The following is a 27,942-nucleotide window of genomic DNA, read 5'->3' as shown; positions in this document are numbered from 1 at the left end:
AGGGAGCCTCATTGTAGCTGGGGATCTTAACATGAACCTTGACTCACGGGTAGACTCCTCTGTGTATTCTACTCACGTCTCATCTCAAAGACATAACAAAATATAAAGACTACTAGTGGAGTACCAGTTAGTAGATGCCTGGAGGATTAGACACCCAGAGGTTAGGAATTACACCTATTACTCCTCAGTTCATGGGTCCTACTCAAGGATTGATTACATCTTAATAGAAAGTCAACTGCTATCCACTCTCAAGGACGCGACTATTAAGGCCATTACATCTTCTGATCATGCTCCAGTAACAGTTCAGCTAGAACTGGAGTCAAGGGCATCTAGAGAAATGGCTTTGAAACTGAATGACTCGCTCATTCAGGATTCCAAGGTAGTCGAGAAGGTTGAACGGGAGTTGGAGAGAGTTTTTTTTTCTACGACACACCAGAAATTTTGCGGGCTACTCTGTGGGAGTCCCATAAGGCCTATATAAGGGGATTATTAATAAGCATAGGAACACAAAAAAAGGGGAAAAAAAGGAAAGGATGAACTTCCTATTTAGGGAGATTCAGAGGTTGGAACAACAGACTAGGCCCAAAGGCATCCCAGAGAAGCGAGAGACTATTGAAAAAAAAAGGGGGGTTAGCAGCACTTATGGAACAACAAAACATGCATTCCACATAGTTATGAAGGAGAAATATCAATGGGGTAATAAACCTTGGAAATGGCTGGCAAAAGCAGTGAGGGAAAAAAAAATGCATCTTTTATCCTAAAAATGAAAAACGATAAAAGGAGAAATAGTGCATTCATCCCCAGAAATTGCAGGAGTATTCCACTCATATTATAGCGAATTCTATAATGTCAGACAAAAAGGGGGGGGGGGTAGGGAAAGAGGAAAGGATGACCTTGCAGTGTGGGAGTATCTGTGGGGACTGGTCTTTACAACGGTGCCTAAGGACGATCTAGAATACCTAGAGGCCCCGATCACACAGGGGGTTCAGGAAAAGCCTAGTCCCTAAACTATGCAACAAATGGTCCGTTCCCATCGGATTCCCCCATAGAGAACAGGGGGACCTGACATCTGTGTCTCCGCACACAGCGCGGAGACCCAGCTGCCATCCGAAAAACGGAGTCCGCCTGACGGACTCCCTGTGTGAAAGGGGCCTAAAGGTTTTATTTTTACTGTATGGATTAAACTGATACATTGTCTATGGGCACCTTATATAGTTTACTTTCTAACTGGCTCTAATCTGTTTTCTATGGTATCACTAGCTGACTTTATTATACAATAATTCTTTATCCAAATTTAATATGCTTAACCTGCATGGCTAATTGTACTGTTGGCAGTATGAGTTTAGTGTTTTTAATTCCCTTCTTTTCGGGCTTATGATATTCATAATAGCGGTGATTTTCATTGCTGTTTGTATTAGCTAAGTTCCAGCTTAACCTTCTCAGTGTTTTACTATTGCTGACATAGCGGGATCTATGGGAAAATGGCAGCACCTATTGCAAAATGGCACAGGCTGTCTCAGAATCACTAGCAAACTAGCGGGTCTTCAGCAAAATACCCCCGGTTAATTCTGTGCCTCGGAGGCTATATAAGAAGGCCATCTTCAACGTCAGCGGTAGGCGATCCCCTGAAGATGTGCATGTGCTAGAAACACGTAGGGAGGAGCCTGACACACTGATATCATGCTGCCCCATCTGGTCCCCGGAGCAGCGGCCATTTTGATATGTTCGGGCGTTTGCAAATCTGTTTTATCCACATGAACTTTTTTATGTTGTATGCCTTTCAACAAAAAAAAAAAAAACATACTAAACTATTATACAATCTTTGGGCTCCGCGTGGTGAGCTATTCCTTGCATAGGACGAGCTGCCAGGATGTGCCCAATCACTACTGGGATAGTAATTGTGGGGACCAGGAAGGAGACCCTAAGTGTTGACATAACTATATCAGGTGAATTTGTTTACTAGCTCTGGTGAGTGCATAGTGGTAGTGGAATCGGAGGAGCACTTGTTGAGGAATTTAAGTTGGAAGCATTCCCGTTTGCATACTATACTTAATGGACACTGCATTCATGATACATTTTGCACCTTTTGAACTTTATTTAATATAGGCGTTATAATAACCAATTTTTTGGCACTATTTATGGCACTTTAAGTTCACTTTGCAGTACTACATTTGTATATAATCTGTTTATATAGTGAAATATTTTTATATGTAAGCCTTTTTATAAGATTGCTGAAGCGCTGCACTCTTTTTAAATTTGTCTAAGTAAGATATTGTCAACTCTTAGTGTAAGCAGCTTTAAATTAAGGTACTTCGCGCTCACTGTACCCACTGTTTGTACAGCGTACATTTTATTGACTGCAATGTCGGACAGCGCGGTGCACCGCACTGGCCTACAGTGCAGTGCAATTCTGGATGATGTGCTGCAATAAAATGCAGCATGTGCTGCAATAAAATGCAGCATGTCTGCATTTTACCGCAGCACGCTGCAGCGCAGTGCTAGACTGCATTGCAGTATGATTGGGACAATTGTTTACCATGTGCCCCTGCGGCAACAGACATTTTACCATGTGGCAAAACGTCTGTCACCGCACATAGTGTGAATTGGCCCTAAAAAATACTTATTTATATACACGACATGTGCAAAGTGCACTTATTTTTAAAAACAGGCGGTCCTCCAGGTTACAAAAAAGATAGGGTCTGAAGGTTTGTTCTTAAGTTGAATTTGTCTGTAAGTCGGAACAGGTACATTTTTTAAATGTAGCTCCAGCCAAAAAAATTGTTTTACGTTTTTTGGATGGCATATGGAAGGGTTAACACCCCTGTAACATTTGTTTTGCTGTCTGTGCCACTGTTCAGAAGATTTCACCTCACTTTCTGTCCTTATGACAATTGGATTTTGAAAAGTTTGGATTGTTGTGAAAACCAGGATTAGTGATAAAGCTTCAGTGGAGAAACCTTTTTCCCATGATAACTCTTACAGGAGTGAATTTCCCTTCCTAGCAATAGATTTCCTCTCACTACCTGTTGTCTTCCTCCGTTTGTAAGTAAGAGTCGTTTGTAAGTCGGATGTTTGTAATCCGGGGACTGTCTGTACATAATAAAATACACAGAAAATAATAAAGTCCTTTACAAAGTCCATATTTTAGGTGAATAATAACTCCACAGTGCTCATGGTTACTCTTATGCAGGGATTCCCGCGTGTGTGCCACCAATTGTCACTCTGTGCGCTCACCTGAAAAAAATTGACCTTTAGAATAAATAGGTCACCATGCGCTGCCCCCTTTAAGGGGTTTCAACCATCTCCCTTTGATATCTCCAGATTTATAATCAGACCACCTTCTCTCTCCAGATCTTAATGTTAGGCACAGCGAAAATAAACATTCCTCTGGCAAGCTCCACAGCGATATTTCCTTGTTGCCATTCTCAATTCCAGCTTTGTATTCGACACCCTTCTAGCCAGACATGTTATTGAAAGTACAAACAACCCAGATGATGGTATTTAATAGCAGCACTGCTTAATTGCTTTCACACCAAGACTACCATAGACTAAACTGGTGACCTGTAGGGGCTTTTAAATCGTTAGCTATGGAAAATATTAATACTATTAATATTATACAGGATTTATATATAGGGTATTGATTTTTTTGCCATTTCACGGGTGTACACAATTTAAAGGCTTGACATGCCGGGTATCTATTTACTCAGTGCAACCTCATCTTTTATATGTTACCAAGAAATTGGGTCATTTATTGCATTGATGTACCCTAAAGTTAACTTTAGTGTGTTTTTGACAGAATTTTTGTATATTATAAACAGCTACACTAGTATTGTGTAACATTAAAAATTGGAACAACAACTATTTTATTCTCTAGAGCAGTGTTTCTCAACCTTTTTTCAGTTGAGACACCCTTTGAAAGCATATTCAGTCAAGGAGCAGCCCCGTCTAAGGATAGGTCCACATTAATTCAGATAGTTGCAGGTATCGCAGCTGTTCCCACATGTGCAACCAACCACAGCTAAAACGCGTTGCTCTTTACAGACGCGTGGGGTTGCCATTCATTCCTAATAGCACCCGCATCCATCACACATTTGTAGATGTGGGAACCGCTTGGGAATTGCATGGTGCAAAAACCTTATGCGATTTCCCAGCCACTGTGTTTTGAAAAATGGTGCAGGAACCGTTTTCCTGCATGAAACAAAGTAACAGCCACGTTTTTACCACCCCCAACTGCTTTCTCTTTACCTGCAGGGGAATCAGCCAGGGTTGCTGTAGACACAATGCTTTTTGGCTATGGCAGAAATTATACCCCCTGTTGCATTTGGTGGGCATTACTGATGAATGGGGCCTTGCTGCAACTGCATGCGGTTGCAGCACAACAATGGTACATTTAGGGACTAAAACAGGCAGTGAGGAGGTGACATATTGCCTCCTCACTGTCTGTCAAATGCCTCTGAAAAGCGATCAGAGAATGAATTGCTTTTCAGTGGAGCAGCATTCTCTACCACTAGTGTGAAGGAGCCCTGAAAAAGCAGTCCTGTTAGCTTAGAAAATCAGTTCTGATCATACAAAGTGTACAAATACACACACTGTACATACACTAACATATTTACAAACACATGCTGTACATACATACATACAGTATCTCACCTCACGAAAATGAGTACACCCCTCACATTTTTGTAAATATTTTATTATATCTTTTCATGTGACAACACTGAAGAAATGACACTTTGCTACAATGTAAAGTAGTGAGGGTACAGCTTGTATAACAGCGTCAATTTGCTGTCCCCTCAAAATAACTCAACACAGCCATTAATATCTAAACCGCTGGCAACAAAAAGGGAGTACACCCCTCAGTGAACATGTCCAATTTGGGCCCAAAGTGTCAATATTTTGTGCGGCCACCATTATTTTCAAGCACTGCTTAACCGTATTGGGCATGGAGTTCACCAGAGCTTCACAGGTTGCCTTTGGAGTCCTCTTCCACACCTCTATGACGACATCATGGATATGGTGGATGTTAGAGTACTTGCACTCCACCGCCTTCGGTCTGAGGATGCCCCACAGAAGCTCAATAGGGTTTAGGTCTGGAGACATGCTTGGTCAGTCCATAACTTTTACCCTCAGCTTTTTTAGCAAGGAAGTGGTCATCATGTTGGAATACTGCCCTGTGGCCCAGTCTACAAAGGGAGGAGATCATGCTCTGCTTCAGTATGTTATAGTACATGTTGGCATTCATTTCCCTCAATAAACTGTAGCTCCCCGGTTCTGGCAGCACTCATGCAGCCCCAAAAAATGACAGTCCCACCACCATGCTTGACTGTAGGCAAGGCACACGTGTCTTTATAATCCTCACCTGGTTGCCACCACACACGCTTGACACCATCTAAACCAAATAAGTTTATCTTGGTCTTATCAGATCACAGGACATGGTTCCAGTAATCCATGTCCTTAGTCTGCTTGTCTTCAGCAAACTGTTTGAGGGCTTTCTTGTGCATCATCTTTAGAAGAGGCTTCCTTCTGGGACGACAGCCATGCAGACCAATTTGATGTAGTGTGCAGCGTATGGTCTGAGCACTGACAGGCTGACCCCCCACCCCTTCAACCTCTGCAGCAATGCTGGCAGCACTCATACGTCTTTTTCCCAAAAACAACCTCTGAATATGACATTGAGCATGTGCACCTCTTTGGTCGACCATGGTGAGGCCTGTTCTGAGTGAAACCTGTCCTGTTAAACCACTGTATGGCCTTGGACACCTTGCTGCAAATAAGTTTCAGTGCCTTTGCAATCTTCTTATAGCCTATGCCATCTTTATGTAGAGAAACAATTCTTTTTTTCAGATCCTCAGAGAGTTCTTTGCAATGAGGTGCCATGTTGAACTTCCAGTGACCAGTATGAGAGAGTGAGAGCGATAACACCAAATTTAACACATCTGCTCACATGACACCGGGGAGGGAAAACGGCCAATTGGACCCAATTTGGAAATTTTCACTTAGGGGTGTACTCATTTTTTTTGCCAGCGGTTTAGACATAAATGGCTGTGTGTTGAGTTATTTTGAGGGGACAGCAAATTTACACTGTTATACAAGCTGCTCATTACTTTACATTGTAGCAAAGTGTCATTTCTTCAGTGTTGTCACATGAACATTTTTTAGTGTTGCTCCAATGCATGCGCTCTGAAGGAATAGCATACCTGTGCTGTTCCTTCAGAGCTCTGTGCCATGGCTGGGACTCTTGTGTATGCGCAGGAGTGATGTTATTGCAGCTCGGCCATGCAAGCAGCTGCAGCCCGCGAACCCGGAAGGAGAACCAGGTGAAAATGGAAGCCTCTACAGCGGTGACATTGTGCTGGTGGAGGGCTTCTTTTTAAGGTGCATACTAGCACATTATGCTCTTAATTTGCATGTAGATGTTTTTTTTTTCTTAATGTGCATGAGTTTTTTTTAACCGCTTTAAGGGATCCTTCTCTCCAGGAGAGCAGACACCCACTATCATGGAGGTTTTCTAGGTGTGTTTTGGAATTGTGTGTTTGCACATGAAGATACATTCTTAATGGGATGGAGCACTGGAAAACTAGTCTGAAGCACTAATGAATATTATGATTGCTGTTCTTTGATGGACCTTGGGAGTATTTATTTGTTCTAAAAAATGTTACATATATGGTTGCAAATTTTGTTAAAAGGTCATCGACTGAACCTCCACATGGAGAAGTGTTGTTTGTACATTACAATGTATGCAGAGTTTTCCACTATTGCATCTATATGCTGAAATCTTTTTGCACTGATTTTTCATTTTTGATGGACCACTTTTGAGTATCTATTTGCACTGCAAATAATGTTGGAGAGCACTGATTGTTTGACACTGAGAAGGGGGAAGAAGTTTTTTATTGTACCTTACAATGTATGCTTACTTTTTCACCATTTAGTATACATATTGAAATCTTTTTGCAGTGATTTTCTTTTTCTTTTTTATTATGGAGACACACTTTAATATATTTTTTCTCTTTCACCACTTTTTGGAGACGGATCCTTGTATTTGACTTTTTAATCTAGTTACAGTTATTTCTTGCATTCTCTACACTCCATCTGATTTTTTAATATATTTTTTTTTCCCACTTCCCATAATATGTCACCTCGGTACTTTGCCATTATAAATAATTAGACACATATCTCTCTACTTTTTTTTTTTTTTTTTACATCTTTTTTATAGCAATCATTTCGGATATTTATGGATGGACACATTTTTATTTCACACACACTGAATTCACCTTCCATCTGTTTCCCCTTGGGGTTCACCCTGGTTCCACCCCTACAGCTCCCAGGCCAGACATGCCCGACCACCACAGCTAGGAATGTTGTCATGGCAATCAAAATCTAGCCGATTGTAAGCATGGGGTCCCTTAAAACAGTGTCCCCTATAATCTGAAAGATATCAATTTTTACTATGGTATATTCTCTTAAACTGAGGTTTCTATTTTATAGATATGTTTTAATGTGCATCCACTCCTGAGGAAGTAAGCAGTAGCTCAGGAAACACGTAGAGTATAAAGGATGCCTTTTTTTCCAATCATGTATTTATATCTGAAACTTTGGAATTATTGTATTTGCATTGAATGTAAAATGATGATGACTATTGTATCTACCTTTAAGCACTTCAATACAGGGCACTTTCACCCCCTTCCTGCCCAGGCCAATTTTCCCCTTTTAGCGCTGTTGCATTTTGAATGACAATTGCGCGGCCATGCAACACTGTACCTAAACCAAATTTATGTCATTTTCCCTCCACAAATAGAGCTTTCTTTTGGTGGTATTTGATCACCGCAAGGTTTTTTCTTTTTAGCTAAACAAATAAAAAAATGACCGAAAAGTTTGAAAAAAAAAGTTTTTTGTTTATGTTATACAATTTTGTAAATAAATACGTTTTTTCCTGCACTGATGAGACTGCACTGGCAGGCACTGATGGGGTGGCACTGATATGCAGCATTGGTGGGCACTGATAGGCGACACTGCTGGGCACTGATAGGCGGCATTGATGGGCACGGATAGGTGGCACTGATGGGCACTGATAGGTGGCACTGATGGGCACTAATAGGCAGCGCTGGTGGGCACTGATAGGCGGCACTGATCTGCACTGACGAGCACTGATAGGCGGCACTGGTGGGCGACACTGATGGATTGCAATGATGGGCACTGGTGGGCAGCACTGATAGGGAGGGCACTGGCGGGCAGCACTGATGGGGAGGGCAATGGGGGGCTCCCTGAGTCCTGATTGCCATCCCTGGTGGCCATAGTGGGCATCCCTGGGGTCATGGGTGGTCATCCCTGGGGTCATGGGTGGTCATCCCTGGTGGTTCTAGTGGAACTCCCCCCCCCCCCCCGAGGGTCTGCACTGGTAATCAATGATCTGATTACCAGTGCCGACCCCCCCCCCCCCCCCCCCGTCAGGGGAGCCGCTCCTTTACTGGTGCCTGTCAGGCACATACTGAGGAAAGCCGATCAACGGCTCTTCCTGTTTACTATGTGACCAGCCGTGATTGGACCCCCCCCCCCCGGGGGCGCGCAGAGCGTATTATCCTGCCGCCGTCATGTGACGTCCGGTCAGGATAATACAACCACATTCCCGCCGTCATTCTGCTATAGGGCAGGCGGGATGTGGTTAAATAAATGTATCAATTATGCTTATTTTGTATTCATTTAAAGTCCCAGGGGCAAATTTTTGTTTCTATTTAAAATATTCAATATAATTTTTTTAAATGTCATGAACAATGCCCAAAGCATTACATCAGGCATTCAGCGTGTTTAGACAGATTGCAACAGATAGAAATCAGAGCAGCTAAATAGAACTCACATAAATAAAGAAAAGACATACAGTGCATCCACAAAGTATTCACATCGCTTCACTTTTTCCACAATGTTATGTTACAGCCTTATTCAAAAATGGATTAAATTAATTATTTTCCTCAAAATTCTACAAAAAGTTCCCCAAAATGAAAACGTGAAAGAAGCTTGTTTGAAATCTATGCAAATTTATTAAAAATAAAAAACAAAAAAGATCACGTCCATAAGTATTTACAGTCTTTGCTCAATACTTTGTTGAAGCACCTTTGGCACCAATTGCAGCCTCAAGTCTTTATGAGTATGATGCTACAAGCTTGGCACACCTATTTTTAATTTCAGTTTCTTTTTTCAATTTGTACAGATTCTCCCATTCTCCTTTGCAGGACCTCTCAGGCTCCATCAGATTGGATGGGGAGCGTCAGTGCTCATCCATTTTCATATCTCTAGAGATGTTCAATTGGGTTCAAGACTGGGCTCTGGCTGGGCAACTCATGGACAGTCACAGAGTTGCCCCATAGCCACTCATTTGTTATCTTGTGCTTAGGGTCGTTGTCCTGTTGGAAGATGAACCTTCGCCTTTCTGAAGTCCAGAGCACCCTGGAGCAGGTTTTCATCAAGGATGCCTCTATACATTGCTGCATTCATCCTTCCAAAGATCCTGACTGGTCTGCCAGTTTCTGCCAATGAAAATCATCCCCACAGCATCATGCTGCCACCACCATGTTTCACTGTAGAGATGGTATTGGCCAGGTGATGAGTGGTGCCTGGTTTCCTCCAGACAGGATGCTTGCAATTCAGGCCAAAGAGTTCAATCTTTGTTTCATCAGACCAGAGAGTTTTGTTTCTCATGGTCTGAGAGTCCTTTAGGTGCCTTTTGGCAAACCCAGGCAGGCTGTCATGTGCATTTTACTGAGGATTGGCTTCTGTCTGGCCACTCTACCATACATGCCTGATTGGTGGAGTGCTGCAGAGATGGTTGTTCTTCTGTAAGTTTCTCCTCTCTCCACAGAGAAATGCTGGAGCTCTGTCAGAGTGACCATCTGGTTCTTGGTCACCACCCTGACTAAGGACCATCTCCCCTGATCACTCAGTTTGGCCAGTTGGCCCGTTCTAGGAAGAGTCCTTGTGGTTCCAAACTTCTTCCATTTACAGATGATGGGGCCCACTGTGCTCGTTGGGACCTTAAACGCTACAGAAATTTTTCTGTACCCTTCATCGGATCTGTGCCTCAATACAATCCTGTCTCGGAGATCTAGACAATTCCTTGGACTTCATGGCTTGGTTTGTGCTCTGACATGCACTGTTAACTGTGATTACTTGTATATACAGGTGTGTGCCTTTCTAAATCATGTCCAATCAACTGAACTTACCACAGGTGGATTTTGAGTGTCATGGCACAGGCTTTGATTGAATACCTATGTACATGTGATTTTTTTCGTTTTTTATTTTTAATATATTTTCAAAGATTTCAACAAACTTCTTAAAATTGTCATTATGGGATATTGTTTGTAGAATTGTAAGGAAAATATTGAATTTAATCTGTTTTGGAATAAGGCTGTAACAAAACAAAATGTAGAAAAAGTGAAGTGCTGTGAATACTTTCCGGATGCACTGTACGTGCCCCTTTATCGTTCCAGCAGTGGTATAAACCAAACTCGTTAACCCATTACCACAAGGCAGCAGCAATATCCATTGAACCAAAGCTCTTTAATCACACATGTATTATGCAAAAATTTAAAAAATAACTGAAAAATGAAACTCGGCACATACCTCCTATAGTAATGGTCAAAGCATTCATTGCAGAAATGCTCCCCACAGGAAAGATGATACCACCTTGATGTGTAACCATTCTTAGCACACCTGAAATTAAAGTTGTGAAATTACTATTAATTGAGGTACATTTTTTTTGTTACAGTTTTGTGGCATGCAGATCATGCAAGAACAATATAAGACACTGTTTCCAACTGATGACTGATTAGTGTACCGGCCTGCTGCCAGTACCATGTGATTGCTGTAACCATTCACAGCAGATCACATGAGAATTGTACACGATTTATTGTATACAATTGTGTTGCTAGCTGGTCACAGTAATCACATGGTACAGATAAGGCCAAAAATAGCCCATCTGTACCATGTTATTAGCTGTGGCCAATCACAGCTAATCACAATACACACTGAATAAATCAATTTCATTTAGTAAAAATGGTTGATTTTACCAGTGAAATTCACTGATCACTTCCCCAGAGTAGTACAGTGTTACTATGTTAACACTGTAATGCTCCGGTCAAAATGTGTTAAAAAAAAAAAATCGTAAAAGAAAAAAAAAATAAAAAAATAAAGTAAAAAAATGTAATGAAGAAAAACAAATTGAAAAAGAAAAAAAAAAAAATTATAAAAAATGTTGTTTCTGTTTTTCACATACTGTCACCAGTCAGTGTCCCTATAACCGCCATTCCAGTTATATAATGACTTTGTACTGCACTGGTTACAGTAGGTAAAAAAAAAAAAAAAAAAAATTGTAAAAAACTTTTATTTTTTTATTTTCTAAAAATGAACTAAAATAATAAACACTGATTTTGGTTACTTTCCCCAATGAAATGTAGGAGAATACAGTTTAGCCTAAGTTTATGAAGAAAGATTATTTGCAAAATTTTATAACAGAAATTACATTTTTTTTTAAATTTTCAGTCTTTTTTCATTTATTTTGCAAAAATAAAAAGCCAAGTGGTAATAATAATAATAAATACGACCAAAAGAAAGCTCTATTTGTGTGAACAAAATGCTAAAAATTTCATCTGGGTACAGTGTTGCATGACCAAGCAATTGTCATTCAAAGTGTGACAGCCCTGAAAGCTAAAAACTAGACTAGGCAGGAAGGGGGTGAAAGTGTCGGGAATGGAAGTGGTTACGGTTAAGTAATTTACTCAAGCCAACAAATAGAATAATTCTTTCTTGAATCCACTGTTAATATTATTTGAACACTGGATAAGTTGATCAAATGTAAAGCAGACCATAGATCAGCGATGGCGAACCTATGGCACGCATGCCACAGCTGGCACGCAGAGTCCTCTCTGTGGGCACACGAGTAGTCTGGTGATCGCAGGGGTAGAGGGAGATCCATGGAGAGTCCAGGCTCGTGGCGGCGGGAGAGCGGCAGCAAACAGCGGTGTGGGCGAAGTGTGGGAATCTATCTGCACAAGGCGGGTGAGTGGGCTGTCCCGCAGCCTCCACAGGGTAGATGAAGAGATAAGCCCGGAGAGCGTAAAAAAGCTTCACTACCACCTTGACCCCCGAAGAGGCGGGCAGCGGGGGCAGCATCCCCAGTGCTCTCCAGAACCTGAACTCCTCCTCAAAACTCCCCTCTGCTAAAACACAAACAGTGAGGCCAGGAGTACAGGCTGACTGGGGGCCTGAAAGATGAGTATGGGCAAGAGGCACAGCCTACAAGGGAAGACGCCAGAAGGAACAGAGAGCACACAGAGACTGGCATGGAAGGTACCAGACATGATCATACACAGACCTACCTGCAGACAGAGACTGGGGGGGGGGGGGCAGAGAAGCTACTGCAAATAGGGACAGAGCTAAGGGTCTTTCTCTCTTATCTCCCTCCTCACTTTCCTCTGTCTCAACCCTCCCCCATCTCTCAGTACCCTTCTCTCTTACACCCCTCTCTCTCTCTCAGTCCCCCCTCGTTCTCTGAGCAGTCTGAGCAGTGCTGGGTGTCACTGCTGCCCCTGGAGGATGGGGAGCGAGCGCTGCACCTGCCGGGGAAGGCGGGGACTCCGGGAGGGGCCATTACTGTAGCAAGCCATGTGTGATCTCCTCCCGGGGATCAGATATATGGTGGGGTGAGCGGAGTTCTGTCCAACCCCCCTCCTTTGGATGCAGTCACATTACCTCTGGCACGCTGCTCTTGCACCTGTTGCAGTTTGGGCACTCGGGCTCAAAAAGGTTCGCCATTACTGCCATAGATGGTCAAACAGATTCCTCCATCCACACAAATGAGGTGGATAAAGGAATTTCCCCTACTGAGACCATGAGGGGAATTTAATAAATCTGCTGCATCACTTTTCTGGCGTTAATCTCGCTTTTCTCTTTCCTTGATTGACGGACACAGCTCTTCATCTTCTTGACCGTAGGGTTATACTGCACCCTACAGGAGTAGGACACTAGGCAGAGAAAAAGACTAGGCAGAGAATAAAAACTTCATTATTTTAATGTAGACAGATGCAGTCACAGGAATAAAACAAAAAGGTTAACATTTGGGTATAAGGTCATATGACTAAGCACAGGATGTGTGAAACATGTTAACCTTCCGTTTATTCCTGTGACATCATCTGTCCACATTAAAATTAAGAAGTCTTTTTGGTATCCCGTTGAGGTATGCGGCTGCCTATTCTAAGTTTCCTACGCCACATTCAAGTACAAGTACAAGTTCTAGACAGGTACATGAATTTAGCACATTCTACACCACTTTTAGAATCCAGAAGAGACATTTTCACATAATTGGTCCGCATCAGTCTTTATGAATTCTAAGGTTTGAATTTTGACAGCAGGAATCTCAGTTGTCCAAATACACTCATCAGCAGCTGCAGCCACCAAATGACAAAAGTTTTCCTACATTCCCATTTGACAAAAGTCGATATAACAATCAACTTCTGTCAAACAGGGGTGCCCACACATGAACTGAAATTCAGCTGGTTCCTGCTGAACTGGTGGAATTTCAATCCATCCATGGCCAATTTATGTATTAGATGATTTTATGTTATCTTATATCAGGGCTCAAAATTTCAAGTCCTGAGCTACTAGCCAAGGGTTACTTGCCACCAGTTGCCCCACCCAACCCCTACCCTGCCCCACCCTAATTCCGCCCCTAAACACGCCCTCATAAATTATCTCATAAAATGACACTGTTCAATGTTTTTGCATTAATGCAGAAGTTACAAAAATAAATAATAATAACAACTTTATCAGTGCCCATCAGTGCAGTCTCATCAGTGCCCATCAGTGCAGTCTCATCAGTGCCCATGAGTGCAGCATCATCAGTGAAGCTTATCAGTGCCCATTAGTGAAACCTCACCAGTGCCCATCAGTGCAGCTTCACCAGTTCCCATCAGTGCCCATGAATGCAGCCTCACCAGTGCCCATGAATGCAGCCTCACCAGTACTCTTCAATGCAGCCTCACCAGTACTCTTCAATGCAGCCTCACCAGTACTCTTCAATGCAGCCTCACCAGTACTCTTCAATGCAGCCTCACCAGTGCCCATCAATGCAACCTCAGCAGTGCCCATCAATGCAACCTCAGCAGTGCCCATCAATGCAACCTCACCAGTTCTCATGAATGCAACCTCACCTGTGCCCATCAATGCAACCTCACCTGTACCCATCAATGCAGCCTGATCAGTGCCCATCAATGCAGCCTGATCAGTGCCCATCAATGCAGCTTCCCCTGTGCCCATCAATGCAGCCTCCCCTGTGCCCATCAATGCAGGCTCCCCTGTGCCCATCAAAGCAGCCTCCCCTCTGCCCATCAATGCAGCCTCATCTCTGCCCATCAATGCAGCCTCATCTGTGCCCATCAATGCAGCCTGTTCAATTCCCATCAATTCAGCCTCATTTGTGCCCAGCAATGCAGCCTCACCTGTGTTCATCAATGCCCCTTCTCCAGTGCCCATGAATGCAGCCTCACCAGTGTCCATCAATGCAACCTCACCTGTGCCCATCAATACAGCCTGAACAGTGCCCATCAATGCCACCTCACCTGTGACCATTAATGCAGCCTCACCTGTGCCCATAGATGCAGTCTAATGTGTGCCCCTCAATGCAGCCTCACCTGTGCCCATCAATGCAACCTCACCTGTGCCCATCAATACAGCCTGATCAGTACCCATCAATGCCGCCTCATCTGTGCGAATTAATGCAGCCTCACCTGTGCCCATAGATGCAGTCTAACGTGTGCCCCTCAATGCAGCCTCACCTGTGCCCATCAATGCAACCTCACCTGTGCCATCAATGCAACCTCACCTGTGCCCGTCAATGCAACCTCACCTGTGCCCGTCAATGCAACCTCACCTGTGCCCGTCAATGCAACCTCACCTGTGCCCGTCAATGCAACCTCACCAGTGCAGGAAAAGAGAGAGGACAGGAGGAGGAAAGCCGGCCGGATAATCACAGAGCTGGGATCGCCCCACTGTAACCGCTTTCATTTGAACTGTCGGGCGCTCGCCATCACACACAGTTCCGCCTCCTGGATAGGCTCCTATGATAGACATTACACGTCCCAGCATTGGACCAGTGTTCTGTCTATTAAAGGAGCCAGGCCAGGAGGCGGTGCTGTGTGCGATGGCGAGCACCTGGCAATACAAATGAAAGCTGTTACAGCTCTGTGGTTATCTTACCGGCTTTCCTCTTTCTCTCCTTTCTCTTCCCCTGGGTGATTGGTGGGAGAACGGCTCTTGAGGCAGCCCCAAACTCGCCCTCATTTATTTTATGCTCACAAAGAGCGAGCAGGCGAGTGGAAAATTTGAGGGCTGTCTTATATATTATATTAGATATACAACACCTCTCTGTTTAGCTAAGTTGGACAGAATTCCAAATTAACAACGGTTTAATAGGATGTGAAGGTTGAGCTAAATTCATTCACATTAGGCTCACTTTTAGGGATACACGCATGCCCATAAGCAATCCTAAACACTTCTTGGGTTACTCCCGAGGAATGAAAGTTCACTATTATAAACAGGAAATAGTACAGTGTCCAAACTCTTTGAGGATAGGGGAGAAAAGAAGGGAAACAAGGGATATTTCCTTCCTCATTCAGCTATGTGTATCCGACCATATATGCTATACAAGCACAATCCCCGAATAAGCTATTCACAGAATGACAGAAAATCAGCCTGGTAATTAGGTGGCTCTGTTGTATCATATTCACCACCCGCTGGCTGCAAATGGTAAATACTCATTTACATTCAATCACAAAAGCCTACATAAAAACAAACATCTGCCTACCTTTCAGAAGCACTAGCAAAGCAAACTGGACATGTTGCTGTGCATCCTGCCTTTTCACATTTCCTGTATTTCTTCTCTAAGAAATCCTCATCATCATCTAGTGCATCGCTTGCCTTCTTCTTCACCTGAACACAGGAGAATAGAAAATGAACGTACATGTTACATATACTAAGTGTTCACAATAAGGAGATTACCTCTAGATATAATTTATTGCTGAATGAATATAAAATATATAAATGTGTTAAAGGTTAAATTCACCTTTCTGAACATGTTACATCTGTATTTAAGGTGTTACATGTTCAGCATCCGCTCCTCCCCCAATCCCCCCCTTCCCTGTGACAGCGGGCGGGGGATCTTCCCATACCCGCTGTCACAATTTGAAAACAGTGAGGTTGTGCCAGGCTCCCCCCACATGGCCACATTATTCATTAATAGTTTCCTGAGAACGAACAGACTACAAGTACCATCTTCCATTGCAGTTTACAGCTTGTAGTTCTCAATGAACTTCGAGGGTGCTGATGAGTGCTCCTGTGGTTCATTGATCTTCCTGCAACTCAGTAACTGTTTGCCCATACAGGAGTTATGGGCAGACATCTGTACTGAGAGTCTGCAAGAGCCTGGCACTGCACCCGCGACATGATGATATTTAAGAAATGCACATTTTTTTTTAACCTGTAAAAAATGTGTATTTATTTTTATTTTTTTCAAAAGGTAAACTTATTCTTTAAGTGTAAACTACATTAGGCAAGGCTCACTGACAAACATTCTGGTATGCTACATATTACCCATACACATCAAATTATTATTTCATTTTGGACTTTATTGTGTGGACTTTTCCTATTTTTGTGTGATTCACATTATTTAAAAGATTTTTTTATGTTTACAGCAATAGACTGACAAACAGATTAATGGTTTTTGGGCATGAACGGTGGCAGGTGCTTTATATTATTGCTGTTAAAATAAACTATTATTGTTGGTTTTGCATACAAACCAATCTCACAGGTTGAACAAACACACCATTTTTTTACTATTTCTAATAACCAATCAGCTTCCAGTTTTTTTTTTGTCAAAGCTTATTTGAACAAGCTGAAATTAGAAAACTGATTGGCTACCATGAACAGCTGCACCAGAGTTTGCACTCTCTAGTTTTAGTAAATCAACCCAACAGTGTTCTTTCTCAAGATTCAGATAGGAGACAATGACCTCTGAAACCATCCAAATAACATCTGTTTTCTCTGCGCATGCATTACATGTTTCATCCATTGTCCAGACTACCATGCCAGGGCTTCGTTCTAAGGTAAGTACTGTATTTTCTGGCGTATAAGACTACTTTTGAACCTCAAAAAAATCCCCCAAAAATGGGGGGTCGTCTTATACGCCGAGTATAATATCTCCAAGGTAACCTAAGTATAAGTATTACTGGTAGATGAAAATTAGGGGGGTCGTCTTATACGCCGGAAAATACGGTATTTCATAATGAGCTAGAATGCGATGCATACTAGATCGCATACTAGCTCATTATGCCTTTGTCCTGCAGGGTTTGTTTTTGTTTTTTCTGAGTATACAACCGCTTTAATAGAAATTAACCAGAACACATTTCCCACAAGTAACAAGTTCTGCTCTATTCAGACAACAACTGTTGTTCATGTGCTTACTGATTCGTGGGTTCATTGGGGAATGTTTCCAAAGTTAACATAGTATTTACCAACCTAACATCGGCAACATGATACTGTGTAACAGTATCCTTCCAATTCACATTACTGTACTGGTGAGTACAGATCACTGCTAGAAATGGATTTCTAATGGCTCACATATAGTTTACTGAACAGCATTAAAGACTTGATACCTGCCGCACTGAAGACCGTACAGGAAGGCTGTCATTCGAAGTGTCGATTGCAATTGGCTTTTTCTTTGTTCTGCCTTTATTTCCAGACATACTTTCAAGTTACCTGCAATATTAAAAAATACATTATTAATTATCAAAAGACTTGCCATTAAAGATCATGCTGTTTAAAACGGTTGTAAACCTCAGACATGAAATATGAACAAAGCATATCCCTTTATACTATAGTGTGTACTTGTCTTTTCAGGAAGAGTCTACTGCTTCATTCCTCTGCTATCAACATGAATCACTTCTGACAAGTTTTCCTGACACCAACCAAAAACTTCCTCCATGTTCACTTACCGGCTAAACACAATGGGAGTGGGATATTACATGTAGATTCATGGAGACTTCACCTCTCTCTTATTCTAAGACACAGGCTGGAGAGGCATGACACAGCTAGTGACTGGCAAAAATCCACCCACACCATGCTTTTGCCAAAAAAAAAAAAAAAGGCAGAGGCGGGTCCCCTGAGGAGGTGTATGCGCACGAAACGTGCTGGGTGGGGCCTGTACATGCTGACATCACGCCACCAAGTCCATGAGCCAGATCAGTAGCCTTTGGAGTGAGATTACTACATTTTTTTATACTTTCCATGTAAATTGCTTAATGTACTATTGGTCATATTTACGTTATTTTTTTTTAATTTTAGGATTATGAATTCCAGCATTTCATTTATGCATGCTATTATTTGTATTTAGAATTTCCTAGCGGTGCACTTTTTATATCTGCATATAAGGTTGGCTGATTACCTTACTTTGTGCTAGCTGTTTTTTTTCCTTGTTTGGAGCGCTCACTCATATTTTTACACACCTGTTTAAAAAAATTAAATAAAACAAAGACTTGATTTCAAATAAATATTTGTATGACAATTTAAAACAGTTTATTGATTTAAATTATTTATTTTTACACTGTATTCCAAACTGCTTTTTTTTATATTTTAAACATGTGACCAGCAGCAGAGGACTAAAAGTTCCTCGTGCTTATGTTTCCCTGCAGACAGGCTGGGAATGATCTGGGTCATGTGACAGCTAGATCAATTAGGAAAAGGGTAGATTTTTTTTTATTATTTTAATAATAATTACAGTGCCATCATCCATTCAGAGAAATAGAAGGGGCAATGTAAATGAAACAGTGTTTAGTATCACTTTAATTGTGTATCACACATTAAGTGCCGGTTCACACTAGTACGACTTGTCAGGTGACTTGGTCAGCCTGACAAGTCGTGCACCGTCGCGGTCCATTGTGTGGTACAGGAACGGTTCTAATAGGAGCGACACAAGTCGCTCCGACTTAGAAAAAGGGTCCTGTACTACTTCGGGGCGACCTGGAACGACTTGCATAGATATTGATTTTATGAAGTCCGTGCAAGTCGCGCCGAAGTCGCGGTGCACGCGGCTTCACAGGTCGCCCCCGAAGTCGTGCCGCTTCAGTGTGAACCGGCACTTACAGATTAAGGACTATGGGATAAAAAAACATTGAATAAGCGCCAAAAATGCTCATGTACTTTTTTGCGGGTAGGGCATAAAGTGGCCTTTTTCAACCAGGATGCCTTTGGGTTTTTTTCACCTAGGGCAAAATGCCAAAAAGGTGCCCAAAAATTGCATACAAACAAGCAGGTGGATTGAAGCTGTCTTCATTACACATCACTGTGCACCCATTACAACAGGGGTGGGGAACTTATGGGCCACGGGCCGTGAAGTCATCTGGTCCGGCACCACGTGCAGCTGAGTCTGTGTCTCTCAGCTGATCTGTCAAAAACGGAGTCGATGCTTCCTGTATAGTTCCGGCTCCATTCTGACAGTCTGAGTGAGTCACAGGCAGAGTGATATCAAATGCACTCCGCCTGTGACCAATACAGGAAACATTGCCTCTTTATCCAGCGCGGCGCCGCTAAACTTCTCCTAGCCAGCATTTCCCGCCACCAGCACACACAGCAGTACCAGCCAGAGCCAGCAGTACCAGCCAGAGTCAGCAGTACCAGCAAAAGCAAGCAGTACCAGCCAGAACCAGCAGTACCAGCCAGAACCAGCAGTAATCACAGCAGTACCAGCCAGAGCCAGCAGTACCAGCCAGAGCCAGCAGTACCAACCTGAGTCAGCAGTCCCCACAGTAGTACCAGCCTGAGCCAGCAGTACCCACAGCAGTACCAGCCTGAGCCAGCAGTACCCACAGCACAGTACAAGCCAGCAGTACCAACCTGAGCCAGCAGTACCAGCCAGCTATACCCACCAGCAGTACCCACCAGCAGTTCTTTTTAAAACTTACCACCACAAAGAGTCGACTGCGCTCCTGGAAAAGCAGTTGCGAGTAGCAACATCATCAATACCAGCTAACATCACACATCTCACCAAAGAGAAGCAGTTGCAGCCATCACATTAGGGGTGAGTTAATTAAATGTTTCACCAACTAGTCTATAACAGGCACATTTTTTAGTTGCTAATTTTGTACGGCCCCCGACTGATTTTATAAATACCCAAGTGGCCTTTGGCAGAAAAAATGTTCCCCATCCCTGCATTACAACCTTGTAGCCACTGGTGTGGTAACAACCAATAATGTAATCAGATAAGGAGGAAGTAGGACGCCTGCATTGCATCCTTGTTTGATCCTCCCCTTGCCCTCCCTGTCAGCACTAGGGTCACATTAGCTGAATGAGGGAGAGAAAAAAAACCCTGGAATACTAATCAGTAGCAGTGTACAAAAACGGAAAATTTATATCAAATACTTACCGTAATTTTCCTTTCCTGATGGACTCCATGGCAGCATACGTATCGGGTTTGGCCCCGCCTCCAAACCTACCCATAGGACCTCACTCCCATAAATCTTTGCTCCTGTTCAGCACACGTGTTCTGTAACTATCCTCCACAGAAATCCGGGAGGGAACTCCTGCTGCCATGGAGTCCATCAGGAAAGGAAAATTACGGTAAGTATTTGATATAAATTTTCCGTTTTCCTGACAGACTCCATGGCAGCATACGTATCGGGAAATAACTCGCCGTACACACAGGGTGGGCAGGTGCTGAACAGAAAAGTTTTAATGCATTTTGTCAAACAGACAGGACTTGCAAACCAAAATTCACAGAAGAAAGAGCCGCTGGCTCAACACAGTAATGGGATAAGAAAGTGTTAATAGAGGACCACGATGCTGCTCTGCAAATGACTTCAGGAGCCACATGTCTGGATACTGCCCAGGAGGTAGAGATGCTCCGCGTCGAATGAGCTGTAACTACTGCTGGAGGGGTCAAGCCCTTAGCCCTATAAGCCCACTGGATGGTCTGGATGATCCAAGAGGAAATGGATCTCGTCGAGGCTCTTGAACCTTTGTTTTTTCCATAAAAGGTAACGAAAAGATGTTCTGATTTTCTGAAAGAGGAAGTGGCATTTAAATATCTCTTAATACACTCTCCAACATCCAGCGGATGAACCGAAGATTCTTCCTCTTCCTGTCTAAAGGTTGGTAATACTGTTTCTATGTTTTCATGGAAGACAGAGGTCCTTTTTGGTCTCGCATCCAGCATGGGGATGAGCACCACTCTGTCAGGAAAAAAGGTTAAGAAAGGCTCTTGTGTCCCAAAGGACCCAATTTCCGACACTCTTTTTGCTGAGGTTATAGCCACCAGAAACACTGTTATCAGTGTAAGCTCTCTTATGGTCAAAGAATCAAACATGTCTTGAATTTGACTCGCCAGGAAATCCAGAACTAGTGGCAGATCCCACTTGGGAAACCTGGGTTTTCTCTGAGGTCTGATTCTCACTGCCCCTTGGAAGAACTGACGAATTAGGGCATGAGTGGCCCAGGAGATCCCTGTAAAAGCAGAAATAGCCGAGACCTGGACTCTGAGCGAACTCACTGACAGAGGCAAATCCAGTCCTGATTGGAGAAAGCTCAATACATCCTGGATCTTAATTGAAGATTGAGGATCAGGCCTTGTATTCAGTTGTGCAGAAAATTTTCCCAGATTCTCTGATACACCCTGTTCGTTGAGCTTCTTCTAGCACTAAGTAATGTCGAGATTGCCGTTTCTGGACAGCCTAAAGCCTGTAACCTCCTCCTCTCAACATCCAGACCTTGAGATGTAAACGGTCTGGGCATGGATGGAGTACAGACCCCTGGGACAACAGGTCCGGTCTGAAGGGTAGCGGGATTGGATCTTGGACACTGAGTAGTGTCAGAAGGGGAAACCATGGCCTGTTCGGCCAGAAGGGAATCACCGCCACTACCTCCACTGGCTCCGACCTGAGTCTCCGAAGGAACTGCAACACAATCGGAATTGGTGGGAAGGCGTATGCCCTGTGGAATCTCCACTGATCCGAGAGTGCATCTATCCCTGATGCTTGTGGATCTCTGAATCTTGAGTAGTACTTCGGCAGTTTGTGATTGCAGGGGGAGGCGAAGAGATCTACCTCTGGAGAAAACCCCAATGTTAGGATCCAGTCGAACGTTTCCTTGTGAAGGGACCACTCGTTGTTGTCCAGATCCACTCTGGACAAGAAGTCTGCTTTGACATTCTGGACTCCTGGAACATAAACCGCTGAAAGATTCGAGAGATTTTTCTGTGCCCAGGACATAATCGGCTCCACTTCCCTCAATAGGGACCAGCTGCGTGTACCCCCTTGTTTCCTGATGTATGCCACTGCTGAGGTGTTGTCCAGGCGCAGCATGACAGGTTGGTCTTTTGTCAGGTGAGCAAATGCTCGAAGAGCTTGGAATGCTGCTCGGAGTTCTAGTATGTTGGATACTATTCCTCGAGTGGAAAACTCCCACCTGCCCTGTGCCACCTCCGACAGACAGTGGGCACCCCAGCCTATGTTGCTGGCGTCCGAGGTAACCACTACCCACGGAGCTGGTTTCAGAGAGTGGCAGTTCAGCAGGTGGTCTCTGCATAGCCACCAAGGAAGACTCGCTCTCATTGAAGGGGTTAGGAAGATGCGTTGATCCAGATGCCACGTATCCCATTGCTGAAGGAATCCCTTCTGAAAGGGTCTCATCCTCCACAGGGCCCACTTCACCATGGGGACTACTGCGACCATAGTCCCGATCACCTTCAGACATTGACGTGCCTGAAGATGAGAGGATGAGAGGGCAAAGCGAATCCTGTCTCGGAGAGTCCCTATCTTTTCCTCTGGAAGAGAGATAGTCGCCTTCTCTGTGTCGAACAGAGCGCCCAAGTAGATCAGGGACTGAGTTGGAATCAGGTGACTCTTCTCCTTGTTGAGTAACCAACCAAACTTCTGGAGAGTGGACACGACCTGCTCCAGATGAACTAATAGTTGGTCTCTGTCTTGGGACAACAGGAGTAGATCGTCCAAATAGTGGTGAAGACGGATACCTTTCAATCTCAGTAGGGCTACCACGGCCAATAAGATTTTTGAAAAGGTCCGTAGAGATGTTGAGAGCCCGAATGGGAGACAGATAAACTGAAGATGTAATCCTCCCACTTCGAACCGGAGAAACCTTTGAAAATCTTCGTCCACAGGGACATGAAAGTAGGCGTCTTTCAAGTCGATGGACACCATCCAATCTGCCGGCTGGACTGACTGCTGTATGGACAACAGGGTCTCCATTTTGAACCTTTCTTTTTTTATGAATTTGTTCAAGAAGGTCAAATCTATTACTGGTCTCCATGATCCGTTCTTCTTTTGGACCAGAAAGAGCGGAGAATATATTCCTTGGCCTCGCTCTGACTCTGGAACGGAGATGACAGCCCCTTGAACAATGAGAGCTTCGACGTAAGAAAACAAAATCTGACGCCTTTCTTCTAGACATGGTATGGCAGTAGGCAGGAACCTTGAGCCTGGCCTCTCCTTGAAGACCCACTTGTGGCCTGAAGACACCGTCCTGACGGCCCAGGGGTCCTGAATCGAAGCCGCCCAGACATGTCGGAAGGAGCGTAGACGTGCACCCACCCGACATGTCTGAGCGGGCCCACCTTCAAAAGGACTTAGTGGGCTCGCGGTCCCCAGAGGAGACATTCTTTGTCGTCTTCCTGGAAGACTGTCTGGATCTCCAGTTCCGGTTGAACTCCCGACCAGGTCTATAAGAACGAGCTTCCCTGGCCCGGTCAGGCACAAATTTTCTGGTAGGCTGTCCTTTCTTGACGTTGAACTGGCGCCGATCCTGGGGAAGAAACCCAGACTTACCGCCTGTAGCCCGGGTTATGGCCTCGTCCAGTTTATTCCCGAAAAGGGAGGACCCCTCAAAGGGAATACGGCACCAAACTTGCTTTGATGCCGGATCCGCCACCCAAGGGCGGAGCCAAAGAGCTCTCTTAGCTGTGACCGAGGACAGCATAACTCTTGCCAATAGACGGATCAAGTCTATGGAAGCCTCCCCAAGGAACGACGCGCCCAGCCTAAGCTCCTGGATTGGAGCGCTTCTGGCCACCTCCTCCGAAACCGATCTGACCGATTCGTCTACCACATCAGCCCAAGACTCCATGGCTTTGGATAGAGCAGCCAAAGCCAGGACTGGCTTACAGGCCATACCTGCTGTAAGGTAGATTCTCTTCAAATCAGAGTCCATCCTTCGGTCCAACGGGTCTTTAAATGAGACCGTATCCTCTAAGGGAAGGGTCACGTGCTTGACCAGTCTCATGACTGCTGCGTCAACTAGGGGAGGGGACTCAAGATGTTTCACATCATCCTCTTTGAAGGGGTAAAGTTTAGCCATCTTGGATACTAAGGCATTCTTTCGTTCCACCTTTTTCCACTCCTCCAAGATGATTTCACCCAACTCTCCCAGGAAGGGAAAATTAACACGCTCCTTATTGAGCTGTTTAAAGTACTTCTTCTGCTTGGGAGGGGGAACAGCTGACTCCTCCCAATTTAAGGTCTCTCTGACCGCTTTAACCAGGGAAGGCACCAAGGTATATTCAAAACCCAAGCAGGGATCCTCATCTTCAGAGTCGCTACCTGACAAGAGCATCGACTGATGGCTTGTGTGGGCTGACTCGAAATCTTCCTGTACCTGTAGTGCTACAGGGGAGGGGCTTGGGGAAGCCGTTGCAGTGTCTTGAGAACGACTGACACCCAACTCTGCCAAAGAGTCCTTAACCACTCTCTTGACCAAAGCCTCAATGCGCTGATCGGAAGTATCCCTTTCTCCCGCAGCCTGGGAGAAACATCTATCACAGAAAAGCTTCCTCTCCGGGACACTAGCGCCACAGCCTCTGCAACCTGCTTTGTCAGGTCTCCGTGCGTGGCTGGCTGAAGTAGATGATTTTTGATGATGTGAGCCCGAACGGGACTTTCCTGTAGAGTGCCGGTGGCGAGAGCTTGAGCGTCTTTCACTTCTTTGAGAAGAGTGCCTAGTCTCTGAACGAGGAGGGCTGTGAACAAGAGAAAAAACAGAAAAAACAGACAGGAAGCTAGGAACACTTGAGTTCCTACCCCCACCCCCTATAACCCACAGCCCCACTAAGAAGCCCCAAATACCTGTTAGGGGCGGGCTGACCACCGGAGGGCAAAGTAGCTTCCATTCTGATGCTGACCTACAAGAATGAGCCGGACAGCAATGTCAGAAAACCAGCAAAAGAGGAGGGGGGGGGAGGGGGGGGGGGCTCCCAAACTGGGGCCAGTACTCACCAAGAACCAGAGGTTAGCAGGCAGAGCGGCAACGAACAGCAGGCGTCCAAAAACCGATCAGATGCGGAGTATGGAACACCCAGTATCAGCAGTGTGTATAAACACAACACTGCTGACAGTTCTGGGGTTTAAATATGGCGCCTGGTGACGTCATCAGCGCTCGCCGCCGACGCCAACTCACTGCGCATGCGCCGCGCTCTTACTGCGCACGCGCGAGAACCAAGCCTCGTTCTGGAGGCGCCGCACATGCGCAGTAGCGCACCGCACCGGCGGCCGGTCAGGAAGTGAACCGCTGACCGGCCCCGGACCACTAGCCACCAGGGAAGGCAGGAAAGACCAGGTAAGAGAAAAAACATATAAACAAAGGCAAATATAAGCATATAACATAGCTGCCATGGAGTGTACTCACGAACCGCAGACCACCAGGGATGGATGCACACCGGACTTATCTCTTTCAAGGGTACCGGCCACCCGCAGCAGCTGGGCTTTTTGGCCAAGGCTGCTACATCTTCGCCCCTCCTCCATACCCCGCAGCAGCTGGGGCTTATTGGAGAGCTCCATACCCGACAGGTAGAGCCATCCATCACCCGGAATCCATCTTCAGGTAGGATATCAGGTAATCCTTTGGAGGACAAAAAAAGAACACGTGTGCTGAACAGGAGCAAAGATTTATGGGAGTGAGGTCCTATGGGTAGGTTTGGAGGCGGGGCCAAACCCGATACGTATGCTGCCATGGAGTCTGTCAGGAAAGTGTATTTGCTTTGGAAGATTAAATCACCTCTAAGGTTGGGTGTCCCATGTCTGTCGATGCTGCAGTAATATGAAAAATTATTTGTTTACTTTTTTTACATTTTAGAATGGGGTGCCTGGAGATTTTGCAGAGTTTTAACCCCTTCCGTACCGCGTCATGTCAAATGACGTCGGCACAAATCCTTTCTCGATCCGGGCGGACGTCATATGACGGCGCAGCACGGCGACCGGGGGTGAGGCTTGTCCCTCGGACTGAGCCCAACCCTGATCAAGGTAAACAGCCAATGAAATTGGCTGTTTACCACGTGATCGGCTGTGTCAATCACAGCCGATCACATGAGCGGCTCCAGCGTGAGCCGCTCATTCCTTCCTTAATGCACGGCGATCGGGGACGAGGCTCGTCCCTCGGACAGAGCCCATCCCCGATCTAGGTAAAGAGCCAATAAAATTGGCTCTTTACCACGTGACCGGCTGTGTCCAATCACAGCCGGTCACAAATGTCATCAGAGAACACGGTAACTAGCTGTCACCGTGTTCTCCTCCTCACACACTGATCCTGTGTGAGGAGGAGATTGTGGTAACAACTAGTTACCAACTACAGTGCACCCTAAAGTACCCGAGTACCTGTCACCTACCCATCAGAGTACCCGAGTACCTGTCACCTACCCATCAGAGTACCCGAGTACCTTCCACCTGCTCATCAGAGTACCTGACACCAGAAGTACCCGAGTACTTGCCACCTGCTCATCAGTACCCATCACTACTCATCAGTACCCATCAGTACCTATCACCTATCAGTATCAGTACTGATCATCCGTACCCATCATTACAGTATCAGTATCACCTATCAGTATCAGTACTACTCATCAGTACCTATCACCTGCCTGTCACCTGCCCATAAGAGTACCCGAGTACCTGTCACCTGCCTATCGGAGTACTCGAGTACCTGCCACTTGCTCATCAGTACCAGAGTACCTGTCACCTGCCCAGCAAAGTACCCGAGTACCTGTCACCCTTCATACAGCCACCATGTCTAAGTCCAAAAAGGTTTATATACGTCCTCCGTTTAAACCTAAATACCGGTGTTATGGCAGCAGATAGCTGCCATAACCCGGTATTTTTTTAAACGGTGGACGGTTGGCTTTCCGATAAGGGTGGTCCCAGTGGCGGATTTGCCGCGGGATCACCCTTCCGGGGTGGCGGAAGAGGTGCCCCCCCCTCCCGCCGCATTCTGGCCCTTTTCCCCGCTTACCGGACCCGCCGGCAGCGGGGAAAACGATACGGTCCCACATCCTCACAGACAGGATGTCGAGTGAGGGCAAGCTTGCCCTCACTCGACTCTATGGTCTTGGAGGACCGGAGCTACGGCAAACGTCGTTGCCTAGCAACCAGTTTAAATGTCCCTTTTTTTTTTTTCATTTTATTTAATTTCTTTTTTTATTTTTTCTATCTTTTAGTGTACTTGTGAGATCTGAGGACTTTTTGACCCCAGATCTCACAAAAAAGAGGTCCTGTCGTGCCTTTTTCTATTACAAGTAATGTTTACATTTCTTGTAATAGAAATAAAAATGATCAATTTTTTTTTTTTTTTTTTAAAAACAGTGTAAAAATAAAAAATAATAAATAAAATAAATAGTAAAAAAAAAAAAAAATTAAAGCGCCCTGTCCCCGTGAGCTCGCGCGCAGAAGCGAACGCATACGGAAACCCCGCCCACATATGTAAACAGTGATCAAACTACACATCTGAGGTATCGTCGCGATCGTTAGAGCAAGAGCAATAATTTGAGCCCTAGACCTCCTCTGTAACTCCAAGATAGCAACCTGTAGAAATTTTTAAAGTGTCGCCTATGGGGATTTTTAAGTACCAAAGTTTGTCACC

At 44.7% G+C, this 27,942-nt stretch overlaps 1 protein-coding gene across 2 annotated transcripts in view; it reads right to left on the bottom strand.

The window, feature by feature from the left end:
- KDM1B (lysine demethylase 1B) overlaps positions 1 to 27,942 on the bottom strand; it is a 128,544-nt gene that overhangs the window by 92,338 nt on the left and 8,264 nt on the right. For both annotated transcript variants that reach the window (XM_082258769.1, XM_082258768.1), the window contains exons 2-4: positions 17,694 to 17,796; positions 15,848 to 15,972; positions 10,612 to 10,701 (exon numbers count right to left, since the gene is read on the bottom strand). In XM_082258769.1, the coding sequence (XP_082114895.1) occupies positions 10,612 to 10,701; positions 15,848 to 15,972; positions 17,694 to 17,783 (305 nt within the window). In that variant the 5' untranslated portion in view covers positions 17,784 to 17,796. The remainder of the gene's footprint in view (positions 1 to 10,611; positions 10,702 to 15,847; positions 15,973 to 17,693; positions 17,797 to 27,942) is intronic.

This window comes from Pelophylax lessonae, assembly GCF_965119305.1.
Source record: "Pelophylax lessonae genome assembly, chromosome: 5".
NCBI classification, from domain to species: Eukaryota; Metazoa; Chordata; class Amphibia; order Anura; family Ranidae; genus Pelophylax; species Pelophylax lessonae.
This window is presented reverse-complemented; position numbering and strand designations above follow the sequence as displayed.